General features: G+C 47.7%; 1 protein-coding gene across 5 annotated transcripts in view; it reads left to right on the top strand.

Annotated features, from left to right (window-relative positions):
* The window catches only part of CBFA2T2 (CBFA2/RUNX1 partner transcriptional co-repressor 2), a 383,740-nt gene that overhangs the window by 294,770 nt on the left and 67,945 nt on the right, over window positions 1–21,025 (top strand). For all 5 annotated transcript variants that reach the window (XM_086932380.1, XM_086932381.1, XM_086932382.1 and 2 more), the window contains exon 9: window positions 2,134–2,202. In XM_086932380.1, the coding sequence (XP_086788506.1) occupies window positions 2,134–2,202 (69 nt within the window). The remainder of the gene's footprint in view (window positions 1–2,133; window positions 2,203–21,025) is intronic.

Here is a 21,025-nt window from a genome sequence, read left to right on the forward strand (position 1 = left end):
AGTGCTGCAATGTAATTCAAATAGCTTGAACTTAATTCATTCAGTGTAATCTTCGGAGCCTGTTCAACTTTTACACCTGCTTTCAAATTTGCGGTTTATTTTTACAAGCCATTTTTTAAATTTCTTTACTTGTTAGTGCTTTCGTACAGTTGGCACTTTTTCGAACCTTTTGCCTGATCCACTTGTGGAAGGAGGCAAGCAACAATGGCCACAGTGAATGTATCTTCATCTAGCCATCTGATCTCGATCCAGATGGAATGTATGGCTTTTGAAAAAACTTGTTTAGCCATCTTTAGCCATCTTTTACATAGTAATGATCTGTGTCACATTGGCCAAAAAGGTGAAAACCTTTGCTCTATTCAACACCATTGGCCAAATTGTAGTTGGCATTAAACTGAAAGCAGTCGCTTATCTCCCATCCATACTCTCAAGCTATTGAAGCCGATACTTGAATTAGAGGATACAAATTACATAAAATAAACATTGTTGACAACTTTATTAATGAGTGTTCTTCAGTTTTAAATGAATAGTTTCGATCTCATAGGCTCAAGGAAATAAGAAAGAGACACAGAAGCCTATGATTAATATTACGTGCACGCAAGGTGTATATCCAAAAAGCCAAACTGTGCCTCATATGATTATAGAGCACCTCTGTTGCATTTTATGCAAAAGCATTTTGAACTTCATTCTGGTTACTAAGAGCCTGTAGAGCCTTTTCGAAGTTGGAGTGTTCGGGAGAAGCAAATCTGTTAAGCATCCTACTCTTGAGTTTTTCCAGTGATCCTACCTAAATACCATTGGAGTGGTCTGTCGTTTTCTCCTATAAGCTCTTGTGTATTAATACTCAAGTGCCCATGTAAATACAGTAGTGAGTATTTCTATATAGTGCTGAATAAAACTTGCACATCCTTCAAGCTCAGTAACTTTCCCACCATATGGAAGATGACCCATTAACAAGTCAGCCATGGTAATACCGCCTGACTGAGGAAGTTGGAGTTTGGCAGCTTGCATAGCGGCCTCACACACGAGAATGACTGCCGACATCTCTCCTTGCATGAAAAGAAATGGCAAGTTCATGTGATGGATGTGTCTCCTCTAGTGGATTTTATTCCTGAATACACAATTGTTAATGATGTACAACTAGCCAACTTCGATGCACAATAAAGTAAGAGACTATGCTATGAGGCTGATTCCCAACAATGTTTTCTTACGACAGTGTTAAAGTGAAATAGGGCACATGCTACTGTCCTTGCTAATGTAACCCTTTGCCAGATGTAGCTCCAAAACCCACCCTCTTGCAGTGCCATCCGAACACTGTTTAAGCTCTGTGCATGCCCGAGCCTCAGAACTGCTACAGCTGCACTAAAGCATCACGGGTGTTTTTAAACATATGTAGTCTGCCTGTTCATCCTATTCTCTCCGCCTCTTGTTTCCAAACTGGTCCTTAATGCTAACTGCAATAAATGAACAAGAGATGCACCCTTTACACCCACTTCTCTTTTTCAGTCCCTGTATGGTGAAGTTGTTGCTCTATCTCTCTGTATTACATTGTTTCATTTGATTACTACAGTATCTCCAGCTCTTCCCTTTAACTTCAAAACTTGTTGATATCACACAAGTGACAGTATACTGGTGTTAGGAGTGAGCCTGAACACCTACTCCACACCGTTCACCGCCTCATCCCTGTCCCTCTGAACAGTTTTGATGTGCTCATGCTGGTGGTTGAAAAGCTTCAAGTGCTCTGGAAGACTTTGACCTGCACTGCCCTCCTTCCTTCCCCTCTCAACAGTACCAATGCCACACTTTGAATTTGAAAGTTGCCGTTTGTAGCCTGTGCTATAAAATAAAAAATACTCCCGCAGTATTCAGCTCTCCCTCCATGGGATTTGCAAGTCTGTAAATGATGATGCATTGTTTCACACTACAGCATCAATATTTGGTAACAGTTTGGTGTCAGTTAGGTTTTGTGGTAGATTTTGTTACCTTCCTCCTGAGACAACATATGGTGCAATATGTTTGAAGAAAGACAACTAGTGCCTTGTTATAGGAAACCTAATGAAACTTATGAGTGAAAAAGTAATGCCTATTTGTGAGTGCCTAGTGTTTAAAAAATCCTGTTCCTCATTTCTGCAGATTCCCAGCGGGAGTTCAGCAGTAGGCCCGGAAGTGGCTACGTCACAGAGGAGATCTGGAAGAAGGCTGGTAAGGATAAGATTACTGGTATTTTTAAGTGAAAGCCCCCTAGGAAGCGGGTGGATTGGCCGATTCTTATCATTGAGAACTACTATAAAGGAAAGATTCAAGAGAAAGAGGGCGACCCTTGGTGCTAGTTTACTGTGCTCATCAGAGGGGCTGGGGGATCACTATACTGTACACTGCTTACCTCCATCGGGGAGCCATGTTAAATGTGAGGTGAAGGGTTGTTATCTAGCAATAGATATTTTTCAGTTTTGCAGCATGAATCTTTCAGGGTTACACATGCTGTGAATTACTCTGCCATCTTGAGGTTGTGCCCGGGATTGTCTTCTTGCTTTTTCCTCTGGTTTTCAGGTTTCGCCTGGCATCCGATGCGCAGCAGCGTTCGCGCAGGCGAAATATTTTGAGAAGCAGTATGGGGCTTTGTCCCGCCTCTCTGTTCCATTGGCTAGCTCCGTAAATGGAGGCTAGCCATTGGAACAGAGATGCGTCAGTAATTGCCCAAGCAGATTCGTGGGCGTTCCGGTGATTTTTTCGCTCTCCGCCCCTTTGTGAACGTCATTGCGGCGGTGGTTTATTTTTATTTTTTTATGGTTTTTTTGGGTCATTCCTCCAGGCCGACCGCCCCCGGAAGAAGTCCAGGTGAGTGCTCCCCTCCCCTCCCGCAGTCCGTGTGCCCGTTCCCGCCCCCACTCCCGCGGTCCGTGTGCCCGTTCCCGCCACCCCTCCTGCTGTCCGTGTGCCCGTTCCCGCCCCCCCTCCCGCTGTCCGTGTCTTCGGCCCCACTTGTAAATGCCTGTTTTATGCTGCAAGCAGACTTGTCCTCGGCCTACCCGGGCTTTCATTGGGTCACGTGTTCATGATGAGAAGGTGACATCCTCATAGACTTTTCAACCCTCGAGACCCTCCTTCTCCATCTGGATGCGAAAGTGAGAGCTGCCGTGCAATGGATAAAGAAGAAAAGTACAAAGCATATTTCGCAAAAGTCACAGTCTACATTTTTTTCATCAATGCTTCCTTAATTTTCTTCTTACACTGGCAGCACTAAGTTAAAGGTTGAACTTGTTGAAGTAGGTGTTTAATTGACATCACTACCTGTAGGTTTGGGGTTTGTTTGTTTTTTTGTGTGCACCTTTCACTTGATCTGCTGTACATTCAAAGATGGCCACTTTATTCAGGTGGTCCGCTTTCTCTTTCTACCGTTTGACCAGTGTCACCATTTATGCCTCGGTCACGTGACCAGCATCCAATGGGGTGGCGGAGCAGAGAATTTCGAACCGAGCTTGGGGTACCGGAGCTCTGCGGGCGAGAGAGGCCGGTTAAGAGCCTGCGTCTGTGGGAGAGGAGTGGTGGACAGGCCGGTGAGTAGAGTGGAGGTGGAGCGCAGTGATGCACAGGAGGAGTGTAGGGGCTTTAAATCCATCTGCGGCTGAGCCCTGTGAGCCTTTCTCGCAGGACAGGGCCCTGCCTGCCGGTACCGGGCTCTGCACCCACCGCCCGCGGCCCTCCGGGTTAAGTAGCAGCAGCCCTGGGCCGGTAATATGACCCCCCCTCACTCCCACCCAGAGCGGCAGTGAGGCGAGCGGGCCTGCCCCTCCTCTTCCTGAGAGTACTAAGAACAGAGTTGCAGAATCATGCTTATTACACCTGCTTTGTAAATGTGGACTCCACCTGGTGGCTTACAGACCTCAGACCCACCCAACCTGCAAGCAAGAAACCTCATCTCATCCTAGACAACACTCTGGACATGTACACCCAAGTGGCTTTCAGGCAGCACCAGGAAAAAGGGCACCCAAGCCCTCCTCACCGGCAGACCAGACTATGAGGCAGTCTGTCCTCAGGAATAACCAACCATTTCATAAGACTTCAGACCATAAATACCTCAGCTGCCAGACCAGTCCTTAATCTCCAATGCCGAGCCCATAACACACTCCACTTTAAGCAGCTCTACTGACTCCTAATACACTTTGTGTGCTTCACACTTAAAGCTCCTCACCCACGCCTACAAAGTGCTCCAAAACATAGGCCTTACCTATTTGAACAACAACATCCAATTCCACCAAGCTGCCCAGGGTCTGACCACCTCACCAATCTGGGTATACTCTTGCTTTCCTGAACGTCAAACCAAGCCAAGACGGTGCAAATAGGCCCCCCTGGCTGTGCTTGCTCACCTGCCCCCTGGTTCCCCTTCCCCTGGCTGTACTTGCTCCCCTGCAACCTGGCTGTGCTTGCTTCCCTGCCACCTGGCTGTGCTTGCTTCCCTGCCACCTGGCTGTGCTTTCTTCCCTGCCCCCTCGCTGTGCTTGCTTCCCTGCCCCCTCGCTGTGCTTACTTCCCTGCCCTCTGGCTGTGCTTACTTCCCTGCCCTCTGGCTGTGCTTGCTTCCCTGCCCCTTCGCTGTGCTTCCTTCCCTGCCCCCTCGCTGTGCTTCCTTCTCTGCCCCCTCGCTGTGCTTTCTTCCCTGCCCCCTCGCTGTGCTTGCTTCCCTGCCCCCTCGCTGTGCTTGCTTCCTTGCCCCCTCGCTGTGCTTGCTCTCCTGAGTGTGTGTGTGGCTCTGGGTGGGTGTGTGTGGCTCTGGGTGGGTGTGTGTGGCTCTGGGTGGGTGTGTGTGGCTCTGGGTGGGTGGGTGTGGCTCTGGGTGGGTGGGTGTGGCTCTGGGTGGGTGTGTGTGGCTCTGGGTGGGTGTGTGTGTGTGGCTCTGTGTGTGTGTGTGTGGCTCTGGGTGTGTGTGGCTCTGGGTGTGTGTGTGTGGCTCTGGGTGTGTGTGTGTGTGTGGCTCTGGGTGTGTGTGTGTGTGTGGCTCTGGGTGTGTGTGTGTGTGGCTCTGGGTGTGTGTGTGGCTCTGGGTGTGTGTGGCTCTGGTTGTGTGTGTGTGTGTGTGGCTCTGGTTGTGTGTGTGTGGCTGGCTCTGGGTGTGTGTGGCTGGCTCTGGGTGTGTGTGTGTGTGTGTGGCTCTGGGTGTGTGTGTGGTAGTAATTGCTGTCTGCTGAGCTCGTCCGTAGGGTCCAATAGGTCTCACATTTGCGAGAGATTAAGCTATTGGCAATGTAAATGACAATGCCATTTATTTATCTGTTTTCAAAACCAACACATAAATACAAATTTTGTCATTTACAATGCCAATAGCTCTAACTTTTCCAAAGGCGAAACTGTTGCATTGTAAATGCTTGTTTTTTGTGGGCATCGTCAACCACCATTTGTTAGTATGTATATCCCCTTGTGACATCAGAAGTGCTCCTGGAAGTTCCAGCACTGGTTTGATATCTTAAGATTCTTTTTTCCACCATTGGGTCTGGAAGGACGGAGAAGTTTTCAAAGAATCACCAAAACACTCAATGAATCCCCAATGAAAGCATTGAAAAACCACTGGTTAAATGCACTGAATACCGCCACAGGACAAGAGACACCAAAAGGAAGCCATGACCAGTCCCTTTTTTACTCCAAGGGAGTCTCTCCAGGATCAAAAGCATGTGGCCAGAGAATGCAGGGAGAATTAGTCAAGTCATTATACTTTTATTCGACACATGTATCATAAAAAGTACAAACATAAAGTACACACATAATTATAAAAACAGTTCATTATTTACAAAAATACATATAAGAGTTATGTGGAAAAATTGACTTGATGAGCATTTTTTAAAATCTTAGTCCTAATGATCCAGGCACATGATAAGAACTTTGCAACCCCACAAATAGTAGCCATAGAAGAGGTGTCGGAGATAAGAATACGCAAAGCTGATTTGTAATCTCTAACACCAAGATTCTTTAGTACTGGTTTTAACCATTTCTTCCTAGGTAAGATGTATACCTTACAGGCAAAGAAAAAGTGGCCCAATGATTCTTCGGGATTTGTACACCCTGGACACATTGTATTCTCTTCCCTCCTATTGTTCCATCTAGATGTAAAAGTTTTGAGGGGCAATGTTCCATGTCTAAATTTAAGATATAAAGTCCTTTCCCGAGGAATCTGAATAAAATCCAAAAACAATTCCAATTTTAGGGTGCATTTATGAGTCAAAAAAGTCTCGGTCAAATGTCCCCAGTTTGGGTACTGTAGCGCCTTGGTCTCTATCCAATCCCAATATAATTTTTTCACCACTTGTTTTGGTGGAGGTGATTGGGATACCCAAGCGTCGCTTAAACCCACACTTACTACAAGCTTTTTTAAAGCATTTAGCCACTTGATTTTGCCTGAAGTGTTTAATTTTAGCATTTCATCTAACACAAGGGCATAGTTAGCTAGTTCGGGGGTCCTCCTCAAACGAACCCAATATAAGAGGGGACGGAGCTGGAGGATGTCCCGAATAGACTTTCTACCAAGGTCTAAGAATAAAGGTTTAAGTGGGGTAGAGGATGGAAGCGACACCAAGTCCCTCATAAACTTGTTCTCTGATCGGACGTGGTCGTTGGTATTCTCATTGCCCCACAGTTCCGAGCCATAAACAGCTGAGGCAATTGCTTTCCCCTCATAGACTGATAAGGCAGGGGCAACTGGCCTGCTTACAGAGAGACGTTGGTTTTTTAAAATAGTGCCGGATACCCTTTTAAGATTTAAAATCATTTTACATATATGGGGTTCCCATTTCAAATGATTATTAATCCTAACACCAAGGTAGTCAAACTCATCGACCACCTCTAAAGGAGATCCATTCAAGGTCAAGTGGATATTCCTATATTTCCTCTTGGCGGTCATAACCATTAGTTTAGTTTTGGTTGTGTTTATTGTAAGTCCCCGTTCCTGACAAAAAACACTGAACTGATAAGAGGAGGGTGTAGTCGGCAAAGAGGAGGGATGGCGTTTTCTCCCCAGCCACAATGGGGGCATCGGCCGGTGTATCTTGCAGATGTTTCACCACCTCATTTATAAAGAGGGAAAATAAAGTAGGGGCCATCACACACCCCTGCCGCACCCCTCTATTAACAGGTATACTCTTAGTGAGTTGCCCCTGCGCCCCCCAACGTATCTTCGCATATGTACCCTCATGGAGTTTAATGATAAGATTTAGCAGGTAGGATGGGAAACCCATATCCAGTAGGACATTCCAAAGTTTAACACGGGGTATTACATCAAAAGCCGTTTTGAGGTCAATAAAAGCCAGGTAAAGGCTCCCTCTGGCTATTGTCACTGTTTTCCAGAAAACTGCACAAAATCTGAAAACTTGGTCAATGGCCCCAACATTGTTTCTGAATCCAGCCTGAAAGTGGGACAAAATGTTTCCTTCCATAAGCCAGCCCTCAATCCTATTTACAATTACCCTGCCAACTACTTTTTGAATAACATCAATTAGACTAATTGGTCTGTAGTTGGCAAGGTCCTCTCTCTCACCCTTTTTAAAAACGGTAACAACTTCAGCACCCTTCCATGAGTCCGGTACCTGGTGGCCTAAATGAATAAGATTCAAAACATTTACAATAAAATCAGCCCAAACCAGTGGGTTAGACATCAATAAATCACCCGGTATTCCGTCCGGGCCAGGTGCCCTACCCGGTTTTATTTTAAGGATTGCCTCCTGTACCTCACGGGGCGAAAACAGTACATCTGTAAAGCCATCATTCCGATGGACCGTACGATCAATACCTAATATAGGGGGTACTGGCGCAACTTCTAAGGAGCCTACGCCATATAAATTTGAGAAGTGGGAATACCATTGGGACTCAGTTATATGGTTTGGTATGGGCTCAGCGCCTCGTCTATCCATGACGTTGATCAATTTCCAAAATGCAGTGGCATTTTTCCCATGAGCCGCTTCCTTTAGAGCCTGCCAATGTTCCTCTTCCCAATCTTTTTTGGCTTTCGTAATACTAGTGCGATACTCATTTCTAGCTAATCTAGCAGCTGGGGCATCCTTATTTTTAATAGCTAGTGAAATTGCTTTTCTTTTCTCTCTACAGGAGGCAGTATACCAAGGGTTCCCCTTTTTTTGCGTGCATTTAGACAAATGACATCCCTTGTTTTTTTTAGAGAAAAACATACTGATCTCCCCTATTAGGTCTTTATACTTAGTTGCCAGCACCGGCCCCTGAAGCTGGAGTGAAATTTGGTTCACTGGAACCAGGGCAGATGAGGCAGCCGAAACTAGAACCCTAATGTTCTCAAGTGTCCCCTCATTGCACCTAACCACATTCCATTTAATCCTGCGATTACAGTTAGAAGGGACTAGTTCTTTAGTAATCAGCTCATTGTGAACCTCCTCACCAATGTTGTCTCCCCAGAACATACCCATGCAAAGGGGATTATGGTCGCTATCAATCCTCTGACTGACCTCCATATCAACCAGATTAGCCCATGACCCTATATCCAAAAGGATGTAGTCAATCCGTGACGGGCAACCTATTCGATTGAAGGTCATAGCGCCCATACGATCAGATGTGGTACGGCCATTTAAGGCACATAGGTCCTATGCAGACACCAGGGCATTCAACTGAATAGCTCGAGCCGACCACTTCTTAATTGGGGCCAGAGATAAGGATGGAATTAGGCAGTGAGTGAAAATGGAAAATACCCCCCTTAAATTCTGTCCGAAGTACCACGACAAGTTTGCAAAGACACACAAGAAATCTGCAACCTCTGCCTCCCTAGAGAACACAGTGCTAGAGGATGTGAGGCCTGAGCGAGCAGAATTTCAGTCCAAGAGACTGAAGGTGAGCGAGAGACAACCTTGGGAATATTATGCCATGGTCGATAATAATAAGTTCTCACTCAAAGAGCTGTCCCTGTCCAGTGTCTAAGAAAAAATTTGATGACACTGGGCTGGCACATGGAGAAAAGTGGGTTGCGGAAGAAATGATGATCAACATCAAGAGGTTGGCAGCCATTACGAGAACATTGAAGGAAGACGATTCAAAGAAATGGCAGAAGGTAAATATTCAGTCGAAGGCACAGATTTGCAGTTCTTGAAAACCGCCTCAATGTCGAAACAGTTGAACTGCAGAAACAGAAGGAGCTGCACAAGGACACCAATGGCGCAAACCTTCAGGACAATCTTCAAAAAAGGGCAAAGAAAGATGAGCCTAAGGCTAAAAACCGCCTACTCAAAAAGAGTCTGCCTACACCCGATGTCGAACTATAAGAGCTTGAGGTAGAGGGAAAGAATCACTGTATCGAGGCCTTAATGGCAGCACTCTTCCAGAGGAAGAAAGTCTGACTCATTAAAGGGATTTAGGATTAGGGCTAGACTCTAAGTCAAACAATTGAGGACAAGGAGGCAGACATTGAGCCACCCTCAAAGCTGGAGCCTCATGAGGAGGAACAGGAGGAGTTCTTCAGCTACAAAGACACCACTGTCACTGAAGAACAGGATACACAAGAGGAGGCCTGGTATGACCTAATTGACAATCCTCTCCAGGAAGGTGTTGACACACATCTGACGAGGACTTAGCCACATGACTTCCTATTCCACAATGCAGTCCTAAAGAGGGTGGCAGATACCTACTGAGTGCATCTCCAGGAACTGCAGACCGCATCATGCTGTCCGAGGCATATGAGCTGCAGATCGTACACTTTTGCAATAGATCGCCACCTGGTGTTGGGCTCGGAAGGTTGCAGGTTGCAGGTTGCAGGTTGTTGTCTTCTTGGAAGAAGTCTTTGTAGTCACGAGATGGGTGACTCCTCCCTTGGGCAATACTGCGCTTGGTCATCGACTCCATGCTCAGATTCTTTTTTTCTGCCACTGGGTTCGGATGAAAGTTTTCCGCTCCGGTCAACTTCGAAGCGTGAAACTTTATATAAACATTTTCGACATTGAATAGACTTTTCGACATCACCAGCTACATTCCGGTGCGTCGACGCGGGCCGTTGGGCCTATCGGCGCCGTATGGCCTACGTCTCATGGACAGAACTCCATTCAAGAGATGCCCGGTATGTCGAGCAAAGTTCCCTCATAGGGACCATCATGAGGTCTGCAACCTCTGTCTATCGCTGGAACACGACGAGTCGACCTGCACAGCCTGTGCATCCTTCCGATCGAAGAAGACCATTGGGGATCGGAGGGCACGTCGACACGAGATGAGGTCGATCAGCGCCAGCACCGGAGGCCATCTTTGAGGAGGAGATCGTCGGAGAGGACGTCTCCGGGGACGAGGATCCACTCGAAGATATCTCCGAGGACGAGGCTCCACTCGTCGCCGAGGAAGACTCGCCTAATCTCCAGATCATATCGGGGGCAGAGGACTCAGACGACTCGATTCCATCTCGGCAGCCCTTGAGTACTCTTGCCCCTGCACAACATACACTACCCAAGCCAAAGGCAGCGGTCGGCACTCTGCCCATGGGGCCCAGTCGAGACCGAAATCTACCCTCAGATGCCCCGCCTTCGGGCTAGGCTCCGAGGAAAAAGACTACGCCTTCCGGTGCCTCAGCACCGATGAAACCACATGTGCCAATTCCACCTCCTCCATTGGCACCGAAACATCCTTCAACACCGAAGGACTCTACGACACGGAAGCCAAGACGCCCTTCGGTGTCCAAAGACAAAGATCCTTCGGCACCCAAACCAAAAGACACATCGGTGCCGAAGCCAAAAACTGTACCGGATCCGAAAGCTTCGACTCCGAAACCTTCCGGTTCAAAGAATAAAGATGGAAAGCCAGAGTCCGGCGCCGCAGGGCCAACAAGACCTGTCTCCACGCCGAAATCTCCAACATCGGTATCAAAGACTCCAAGGCCTGATACAGAGACACCTAAACCCTCTAACAAGCCTACCAAGCCGAAACCACCTTCGGCACTGAAAAATTTGCCACAGGACTCGATAACTCCTCCTAAAGCAAAAAACACAAAACAACCCCTATCGGCACCGAAAAAATCGACGCCGAAGAAGATTGTAGAGGAGGAGGAACTGTTGAGACCAGATCCTAAACAAAGAAAGGTCCATATCAATCCAAAAACTAGACATGTGGAAGCAATTCCTTACTAGAAGAGACCAGCAGACACACCACTTCTACCTGTGGTTCCTGCCAAAAAGAAGGACTGTGTAACTTCTCCAATGCACCCTTCACCTTCTTCCTCTCCTATCCCTCCTTATATTGAACCTATAGCTTCTCCTGTTCAATCTCCTGCATCATCAGACCACACTGACGAGGAGTATGATCTAGGTGGGGGGAATGACGTACCAGAGCCACATGCATACCCTTTAGATGAAGATGTCAATCCAGAATATCCTAAGGATGACGACATATATGGTTTTCCACCACACAATGTGCCAGACATTCCTGATCCTCAGTACTACCCAACAAAACCTTCCCCTCCAGAAGATAGTATTGGGTTTAATCATCTATTAAATAAAGCTGCCCTTTTCCATGGGGTTCCAATGCACTCTGATGCCATTGATGAGGATTTTTTACTGGATACATTTGAGCAGTCACAAAGGTCTATGCAAATACTACCCATGATCAAAGGAGTCATTAAACATGCTCCAGAAATATTTAAAGACCCGGTACGATGTAGGGTGTTAAATCCAAGAATAGAAAAGAAGTATAGACCAGCACCATCTGATCCAGTCTATATTAAGGGACATCTGCCACTAGACTCTTTGATAGTGTCTAATGCACGTAAAAGAGCCAATTCCCAGACTTCTGGTGACACGCCCCCGCCTGACAAAGAATCTAAAGTTATTGATGCGTCAGGGAAACGGATTGCTGCGCAGGCAACAAACATATGGCGCATAGCAAATACACAAGCCTTACTCTAACGCTATGACAGGGCTCACTACGACCAATTAGAAAAACGAATGGAGCACCTCCCAGATCAATACAAAGATTAGGCAGCAGAGCTCTTACAAGAAGGCAAATTAATATCCAATGTCTCAATTAAATGTGCACTAGATGTAGCTGACACAGCATCCAGAGGACACCGCATCCAGAGCAGTCAATACTAGTGTTATACTCTCGTCATGCGTGGTTACGCATTTCAGGTTTTAAACCAGAGGTACAGACTACCATCTTGAACCAGCCCTTCAATCCGAACCAGGTGTTCGGGCCGGAAGTAGACAACACACCAGAAAAGATGAAGAAAGACACGGACACAGCTAAGTCTATGGGTGCATTACAATCCACACAGACTAGAAGTTCTTTTCGCTGCTCCTTTTATAGAGGAGGCTCCAAGCAAACCGGCACAGATACAACATCATCTTTTAAGACGCACACACAGACCTCCTCTAACAAGTGCTACTTTAAAGGAGGATACAGAGGCAACAATAACAAGGGAAGAGGTAGAGGTACTAACAACAACCGCTCCTCTTCCACTCCCAAACAGTGACTTCCCTCTGCCGCCCCTACAGCATTCCACTCCTGTGGGGGCAGATTATCACAGTTCCTACCTGTCTGGAATTCCATCACAACAGACAGATGGGTAAGACAAATTATCCAACATGGCTACTGCCTAGAACTCACAGCAACCTCCCCAAACATACCACCCAGGCAGCGTTCAATGTCCACAGAACATATGACTCTGCTTCAACAGGAAGTTATAGCACTTCTACAAAAGGATGCTATTCAAATAGTTCCTTTAGAGGAACGGGGAACAGGAGTTTACTTCCTGTACTTCCTAATTCCCAAGAAGGACGGGACACTAAGACCAATTCTCGACCTCAGGCCCCTCAACCATTACATACAATCAGATCATTTTCACATGATCACTTTACAACAAGTACTCCCACTACTACAACAGGGAGACTTTTTCAACACTAGACCTAAAGGACGCCTATTTTCATGTTCCTATACATCCTGCGCACAGGAAGTATCTAAGGTTTGTCATACAAGGACAGCACTATCAGTTCAAAGTCCTTCCATTCGGGGTCAGAACAGCACCACAAGTGTTTACAAAGTGCTTAGAGGTAGTAGCAGCACATCTCAGAAGACAACAGATACATGTCTTCCCTTACCTCGAAGATTGGCTCATAAAAGCAAAATCGTTCAACCAGTGTGTCCAACACACAAAACAAACAATTCCGGCATTGCACGACTTAGGGTTTACAATAAACTACACCAAGTCGCACCTAGAGCCTTCGCACGTTCATCAGTATCTAGGAGCTACCATAGACACATCTACAGCTCTAGCGTATCCCAGTCCAGCCAGGATACAGAGCATTCAGACCTTAGTCTCCCTTTTTCAACACCAGCAGTCTCTCCAAGCCAGAGTGTTCATGAGACTGATAGGCATGATGGTGTCTTGCATCTTCATAGTTCCTCACGCAAGACTGCAAATGCGCCCATTACAAGAATGTCTAGCACAGCAGTGGAATCAGGCTCAAGGTCAGCTCACAGACCTGGTGTTGGTAGACAGCCGTACATATCGCTCTCTGCAATGGTGGAACACCAAAAACTTGACAAAGGGACGGCCATTCCTAGAACCTGTTCCACAGATAGTGCTCACGACAGACTCATCCCTCACAGGATGGGGAGCCCATTTCTTACATTATACCACACAAGGCCAATGGAATAACCAACAAAAACAGTTCCATATCAACCATCTAGAGCTGCTAGCAATTTTCCTAGCACTCAAAACGTTTCAGGTACAAGTACGAAACAAAGCTGTCCTAATCCGGACGGACAATATGACAGCCATTTATTATAGACAAAAACAGGGGGGACACACACTCTGCAGCTGTCCCAGCTTGCACAGAACATTTGGAGATGGGCCATTCCTCAAAACATACACCTGACAGTAGAACACCTTCCAGGAATTTACAATCAGATAGCAGATCTGTTAAGTCGTCAGTCACAACAGATTCAGGAATGGGAGATACACCCACAATTTCTTCAACCATTCTTCCAAATGTGGGGGCATCCACAGATAGATCTGTTTGCCACCCACGAAAATGCAAAATGCCCAACCTTCGCCGCCAGGTTTCCACACCCACGGTCGGAGGGAATGCGATATGGACCAGATTTGCGTACGCTTTTCCGCCTCTCCCACTCATTCCACTAGTAGTACGCAAGCTCAGACAACAGTCTCTCAAACTAATACTAGTGGCTTCCACATGGGCACGTCAGCCGTGGTTCACCACACTACTAGATCTCTCACTGGTTCCACATCAAAAATTAAGGCTCACGCCATCCCTGTTAACACAGAACCATGGAGAAATAAGACACCCAGAACCCAGCCAACTGAATTTGGCGATCTGGCTCCTGAAGTCTTAGAGTTTGGTTACTTAAACCTACCAGCAGACTGTATGAATATAATTAAAGAAGCTAGAAGACCCACTACCAGAGCATGTTATGCCGCTAAGTGGAAAAGATTTGCAATATATTGTAACAATAATCACATTGATCCACTGGATGCTTCCATCCAAAATATTATTTGCTACCTTCTACACCTAGGTCCAATTTGGCTTATTCTGCCATACCCCTGCATCTGGCAGCAATTGCAGCCTATTTACAGAATAGGCAACATCTATCTCTCTTTAGAGTACCTGCAATCAAAGCATTTATGGAAGGATTAAAACGAATAATCCCACCTAGGTTACCACCTGCTCCAGTATGGAACCTAAACGTGGTCCTTAAAAGACTTATGGGACCCCCTTACGAGCCTTTACACAAGTGTGAATTGCAATTCCTAACATGGAAAACTGCTTTCCTTGTTGCCATCACCTCTCTCAGAAGAGTTAGTGAAATACAAGCATTCACAATACAAGAACCATGTTTTCAGATACAACCTAACAAAGTGGTTCTTAGGCCCAATCCTAATTTCCTACCAAAAGTTATTACTCCTTTTCACCTTAACCAATCAGTAGAGCTACCAGTGTTTTTCAAATAAACGGACTCGGTTGCAGAAAGGGCTTTACACACCTTAGATGTTAGAAGAGCTCTGTTATACTACAGAGACAGGACTAAATCCGTCAGAAAGACAAAACAACTATTTGTATCTTTCTCTCCCCCACACAAGGGCAATCCCATCTCTAAGGGAGGAATTGCCAGATGGATTGTAAAGTGTATACAAATATACTATCAAAAAGCTAAACGTACACTAACTGTTCCTCCTAGAGCGCACTCCACTCGCAAATTAGGAGCCTCTATGGCTTTCTTAGGAAATATACCACTAGAAGACATATGCAAGACAGCAACATGGTCTACAATACACACCTTCACTAAATACTATTGTGTTGATGTGCAAGCCAAGCAGAAAGCTGCAGTAGGCCAAGCTGTCCTTAGAACACTATTTCAGAATGCTGCAACGGATACAAGCGACCACCGCTAGGGAGACACAGCTTCACAATCGTGTGGGCTGCTGAATTCATATCTGTGCATAGATCGCCGCCTAGTGTTGGGTCCGGATGATCGCACATTGTTGTCCTGGAAGAGTCTTCGAAGTATCACGAGATAGGTGGCTCCTCCCCTGGACTACAGTGCGCATGGGCATCGACTCCATCCTCAGATTGTTTTTTTCCGCCATTGGGTTCGGATGCATATTGGTTGACTCAAGTCGGAATCGATATAAAAGTTTCTTAAGGCCAAAAGGCCTTTAGTTTTTTCGTCGGTATAGTCTTGCGTTCGGTGCCCAGTTCTGTTCCAGCTCAGTTCCCGAGCCGGATATCCAGGACAGCCGCGTGCTTTTCGACGCTGAAGGCCCGGTCGACGCCAGAGGCCTTATCGACGACCCATCACTGCACCGGATCCTGTGGACATCTTCAATGCCGGGGATGATGAAGGAGCAGAACGGGAGGTTCGAGAGAACCTGTTGAATCCCGCGTCGGAGGTCGACTCCAACTACGACGCAGATGTTGAGATGCTCGACGTCGAAGACGTCGTCGACGAGGTAGGAGACGACGATGGGGCCTTTGGGGCCATGGAAGATAGCTTGAGCGAGGAGCTATGCCCACAAACTAACACTGGGGCCGAAACGCTTCATAAGGCTCAGGTCGAGGGATCGCCACAAGGCCTTACCCAAGATCTTCCAATAAGTTCTACGGCCCCGCCTTCGGGCTCGGCTTCGGACATATCTAAGGAGCCGCAAACTGCGAAACCGAAAGTGAAAGCTCCGGTATCAACGCAACCAAAAGCACTGCTATCTACATCAAAACCGAAAGTGCGTATTGCTTTGGTCGGCTCGAAGTCCTCGGACCTGTCGGCACCGACAAAGCAGAAGAGCGTTATCGACCCGAAGAAACCGCTGAAGGCAAAGGTCAAGGCCGTCGACCCGAACAAATCGGCGCCGAAGACAGTCGACACCGACAAAGGACTCGGTGATCCGAAGGTTCTCGAGCCTCCGCGTCGGCCGGACAAGGCCAAGAGCGGAACAACCCCCGAGTCCACGCCTGGTGGTGCCTCAAAGGATTCCGTTGAGTCGACGCAGCCGTCCGCCTCATTCTCGAAGCAGGTGGCGGACTCCCTGAAGCGCATCAAGGACAAGGCCTCGGGGGTCGGGCCTAAAGATCCTCCACCTTCGAAGCCTGCCGATAAAGCTCAGAAGACGTCGGCACCCATCCACTTCACACTGCCACCGAAAGTGGTGCCGAAGGCTTTCGTCCCTAAAGTGGCCGCCGACATGCCCAAGAAGGTGTCCACGGTGCCGAAGCCGACAACTGTGGCCCCGGCCGCAAAGCATCGACAATCCCTGTTGGAAGAGCAACAGCAACAGTTTATCGATGCCGAGACAGGCAGACATTCTCTTTATAAAAGGAAAATCGCCCCGGAACAGCCAATGGAGTCCAATAAAATTCCACTAAAGAAGAAAAAGGATTCTACTTCAACACCTGTTCTTGTAGAACCTGTTTCTCCACGTGGCCATGATGTCTCACCCACTTATTCAGATGTGGACACTGGGGAAGGTGATAATGACGAATACAGCTATCCTGTGGACACTGATCCAGATGATACAAATGAACCCTGGGCAGATGCTGCTGACCCAGGTGATCCACACACTGCCCCAGACACTCAAGTTTATGCTGTAAAAACGTCGCCTACTGAGGATTCGGCAGCGTTTAATGCCCTCATTGAAAGGGCGGCTAAGAATCATGACGTCCAGCTCCATGCTGACCCCATTGAAGTAGACTTTCTTTTCGACACCTTTTCAACCTCTGAGAGGACTGTCAAGACTCTGACTATGTTGAAGGGTGTCTTGAAGCATGCTGGGGAAATCTTTAAGGAGCCTACAAGAGTAAGGGTGATAAACCCCAGGATTGAAAAAAAGTACAAACCGGCGCCTGGAGACCCTACTTACATTAAGGGACAGTTGCCGTTGGACTCTCTTGTTGTTTCTAATGCCCGGAAGAGGGCTAATTCACAAACAATGGGTGATGCTCCTCCCCCAGATAAGGAATCTAAGGTGTTCGAGGCATCAGGGAGGGTGGCTGCTCAAGCGGCCAATATCTGGCGCATTTCAAACATGCACGCACTCTTAGCCAGGTATGACAGGGCACATTACGACACACTTGAGACCCTGTTACAGCACCTACCAGATGAATATAAAGAGGCAGCTGAGATGCTCATCCAGGAAGGGAAGGTCATATCTAATGCTTCTATCAAATGTGCACTGGACGCAGCGGACACCGCGGCCAGAGCTGTTAACACTAGTGTCATGTTGAGGCGACATGCCTGGCTCAGGATCTCCGGGTTCAAGCCAGAGAAACAGACCACCATTCTAAATCAGACAGTAAACCCTGATCATCTATTTGGCCCAGAGGTGGACACCACCTTGGAGAAAATCAAGAAAGACACAGACTGCAAAGTCTATGGGGGCTCTACGGTGGCAGCATTTCAGGGGTGGTTCTTTTCGTCGCTCAAGCAATAGAGGTGTTTCCAGAGGCCAGCTGTCCCAAAACACACAGTACTATAAAGGCGGCGCGCAGACCACATACACCAAACAAAGTAGAGGTGGATATCGTGGAAACAGCGCCAAGGGCAGAGGTCGTGGAAACAACAACTCCTCCGCCACTAACAAACAGTGACGCATTGTCACTGCCCCACGACCACGCAACACCCGTCGGGGGGAGACTTCAACAGTTCCTGCCAGTCTGGAAGTCCATCACCACAGACAGGTGGGTCACACAGCTTATCCAGTACGGTTATTGTCTGGAGTTAACATCCACTCCAACCAACATACCCCCAAGACACCCTCCTATGTCCGCCGAGCATTTGCACTTATTGCAACAGGAAGTACTAGTCATGCTGCAAAAAGGGGCAATTGAGCTCGTGCCTGTGGAAGAAAGAGGCACAGGAGTTTACTCACTGTACTTCTTGATACCAAAAAAGGACGGGTCCCTCAGACCCATACTGGACCTCAGACCCCTCAATCAGTACATTCTGTCGGACACTTTCACATGCTAACACTGCAGCAAGTCCTACCGTTGCTCAGTCAGGGAGATTTTCTCGCAACGTTAGATCTGAAGGAAGCGTATTTTCATATTCCGCTGCACCCGTCACACAGAAAATACCTCCGGTTCACCATCCAAAATCAACATTACCAGTTCAAGGTTCTACCTTTCGGAGTCACCACGGCACCCAGGGTGTTTACAAAGTGCCTGGCGACGGTGGCGGCACACCTAAGGAGACAGAACATTCACATCTACCCTTATCTGGACGACTGGCTAATCCAGGCAAAGTCGGCCCAGCAGTGTGCCGCCCACATGTCCCACACCATTCACCTTCTTCACGATCTGGTATTCTCACTGAATTACCCAAAGTCCCACCTGCAACCCGCCCACATACGGCAGTATCTGGGTGCGACGATAAACACTCTGGCAGCCAAAGCACAGCCAAATTCAGTGAGGGTCAGCAGCATTCAATCGCTGATACAGAAATTCAGACCTCAACACTCGCTTCCAGCACGAGTGTTCATGCAGTTGATAGGCATGATGGCCTCCTGCATCTCCATAGTCCCGCACGCGAGACTACATATGCGTCCGCTTCAGGAGTGCTTAGCACGTCAGTGGACTCAGGCTCACGGACAGTTGAAAGACCTAGTGTTGGTAACCGGTCGTGCATACAGCTCTCTACATTGGTGGAATCCACAAAACCTTTGCAAGGGACGACCGTTCCAGGAGCCTGTGCCACAGATCATTCTGACGACGGACGCTTCTCTCCAGGGTTGGGGATCTCATGTACTCCACTACACTGTGCAGGGACTATGGACAACACAGCAGAGGAGGATGCACATCAACGTTCTAGAACTGATGGCTATCTTCATGGCAATGAAAGCATTCAAGGTACATCTGTGCAACAAGGTTGTGTTGATCCGGACGGACAACATGACGGCCATGTACTACATCCAGAAGCAGGGAGGTACACACTCTCCACAGTTGTCTCATCTGGCTCAGAGCATGTGGAAGTGGGCCATTCAAAGGAATATCTTCCTCATGGCGGAACACCTCCCGGGCAAGGACAATCAGATGGCGGACCTGCTCAGCAGGTACAGCCACCAAATGCACGAGTGGGAGATACATCCATCAGTACTCCACCCGTACTTCCAAAGGTGGGGTCATCCAGAGATAGACCTGTTCGCCACAAAGGAAAACGCCAAATGCCGAAGTTTTGCCGCCAGGTTTCCACACCCACAGTCGCAGGGCAATGCGATATGGATGAACTGGTCAGGCAAATTTGCTTACGCTTTTCCCCCCAGCACCTCTAATACCGCTGGTGGCACGCAAGCTGAAGCAACACTCGATGACTCTCATCCTGATTGCTCAGACGTGGGCACGCCAACCATGGTACAGCACGTTTCTGGAACTATCCGTGGCACTGCATCAAAGGCTGCGCCTCACACCAAAGCTTTTGACGCAGAGCCATGGCGACATTCAGCATCCAGATCCGCAACAGCTCAACCTGGCGATCTGGCTCCTGAGGTCTTAGAGTTTGGCTACCTCAACTTACCTCCTGACTGTATGGACATAATCAGGGAGGCAAGGAAGCCCCAAAAACACTACGGTGGGAGAGGACCTAGGGGAGGTTTAAAGACCAAGCTCTGGATACAATCCCCAGAGGAACCTATAAACAACAAAAGGTACCAGAGGGTCTCGGGAGATGTGCCCAAAAGTATAGAGAAACTACCCAACACACCCGAAACTCTGAAATGATAGGCACAGAAGGCTCTCAAAGGATGAGGAAATTACCCATCAGTCGCCATACGGATCCGCCCTTCATCATTTGGGATTTTATCCGAACCACCCGTCTGAGAAAATCGGTGCCACAGTCAGAGGTCAACCCGGTGGTGAGGGGGTTCCTCAGAAGGTAAAGGCACTAACAGTGTGGTCTAGCTGGGGGTCGCGTAACTAGTTAGCATGGAGGAGTCTCGTTCGTTATCTGAATTAACTAGTTACGCGACCCCCAGCTAGACCACACTGTTAGTGCCTTTACCTTCTGTGGCACCGATTTTCTCAGACGGGTGGTTCGGATAAAATCCCAAATGATGAAGGGCGGATCCGTATGGTGACTGATGGGTAATTTGCTCATCCTTTGAGAGCCTTCTGTGCCTATCATTTCAGAGTTTCGGGTGTGTTGGGTAGTTTCTCTATACTTTTGGGCACATCTCCTGAGACCCTCTGGTACCTTTTGTTGTTTATAGGCAAGGAAGCCCACCACCAGAGCATACTATGCGGCGAAATGGAAGCGGTTTGTCATTTATTGTGCAGACCACAACATTAACCCGCTGGACGCATCTATTCAAAACATCATTTGTTACCTCTTACATCTGTACAAATGTAATCTGGCCTATGCTTCCATTCGTATACATCTATCCGCAATGGCGGCCTATCTCCAAAACAGGCAGCACCTCTCCCTTTTCAGAGTGCCTGCCATCAAAGCCTTTCTGTAAGGACTCAAACGAGTCATTCCTCCACGGACCCCACCAGCTCCCGAATGGAACCAAAATGTGGTCCTCACGAGACTAATGGGTCCCCCT

This window comes from Lissotriton vulgaris, chromosome 7 (assembly GCF_964263255.1).
Source record: "Lissotriton vulgaris chromosome 7, aLisVul1.2, whole genome shotgun sequence".
NCBI lineage: Eukaryota > Metazoa > Chordata > Amphibia > Caudata > Salamandridae > Lissotriton > Lissotriton vulgaris.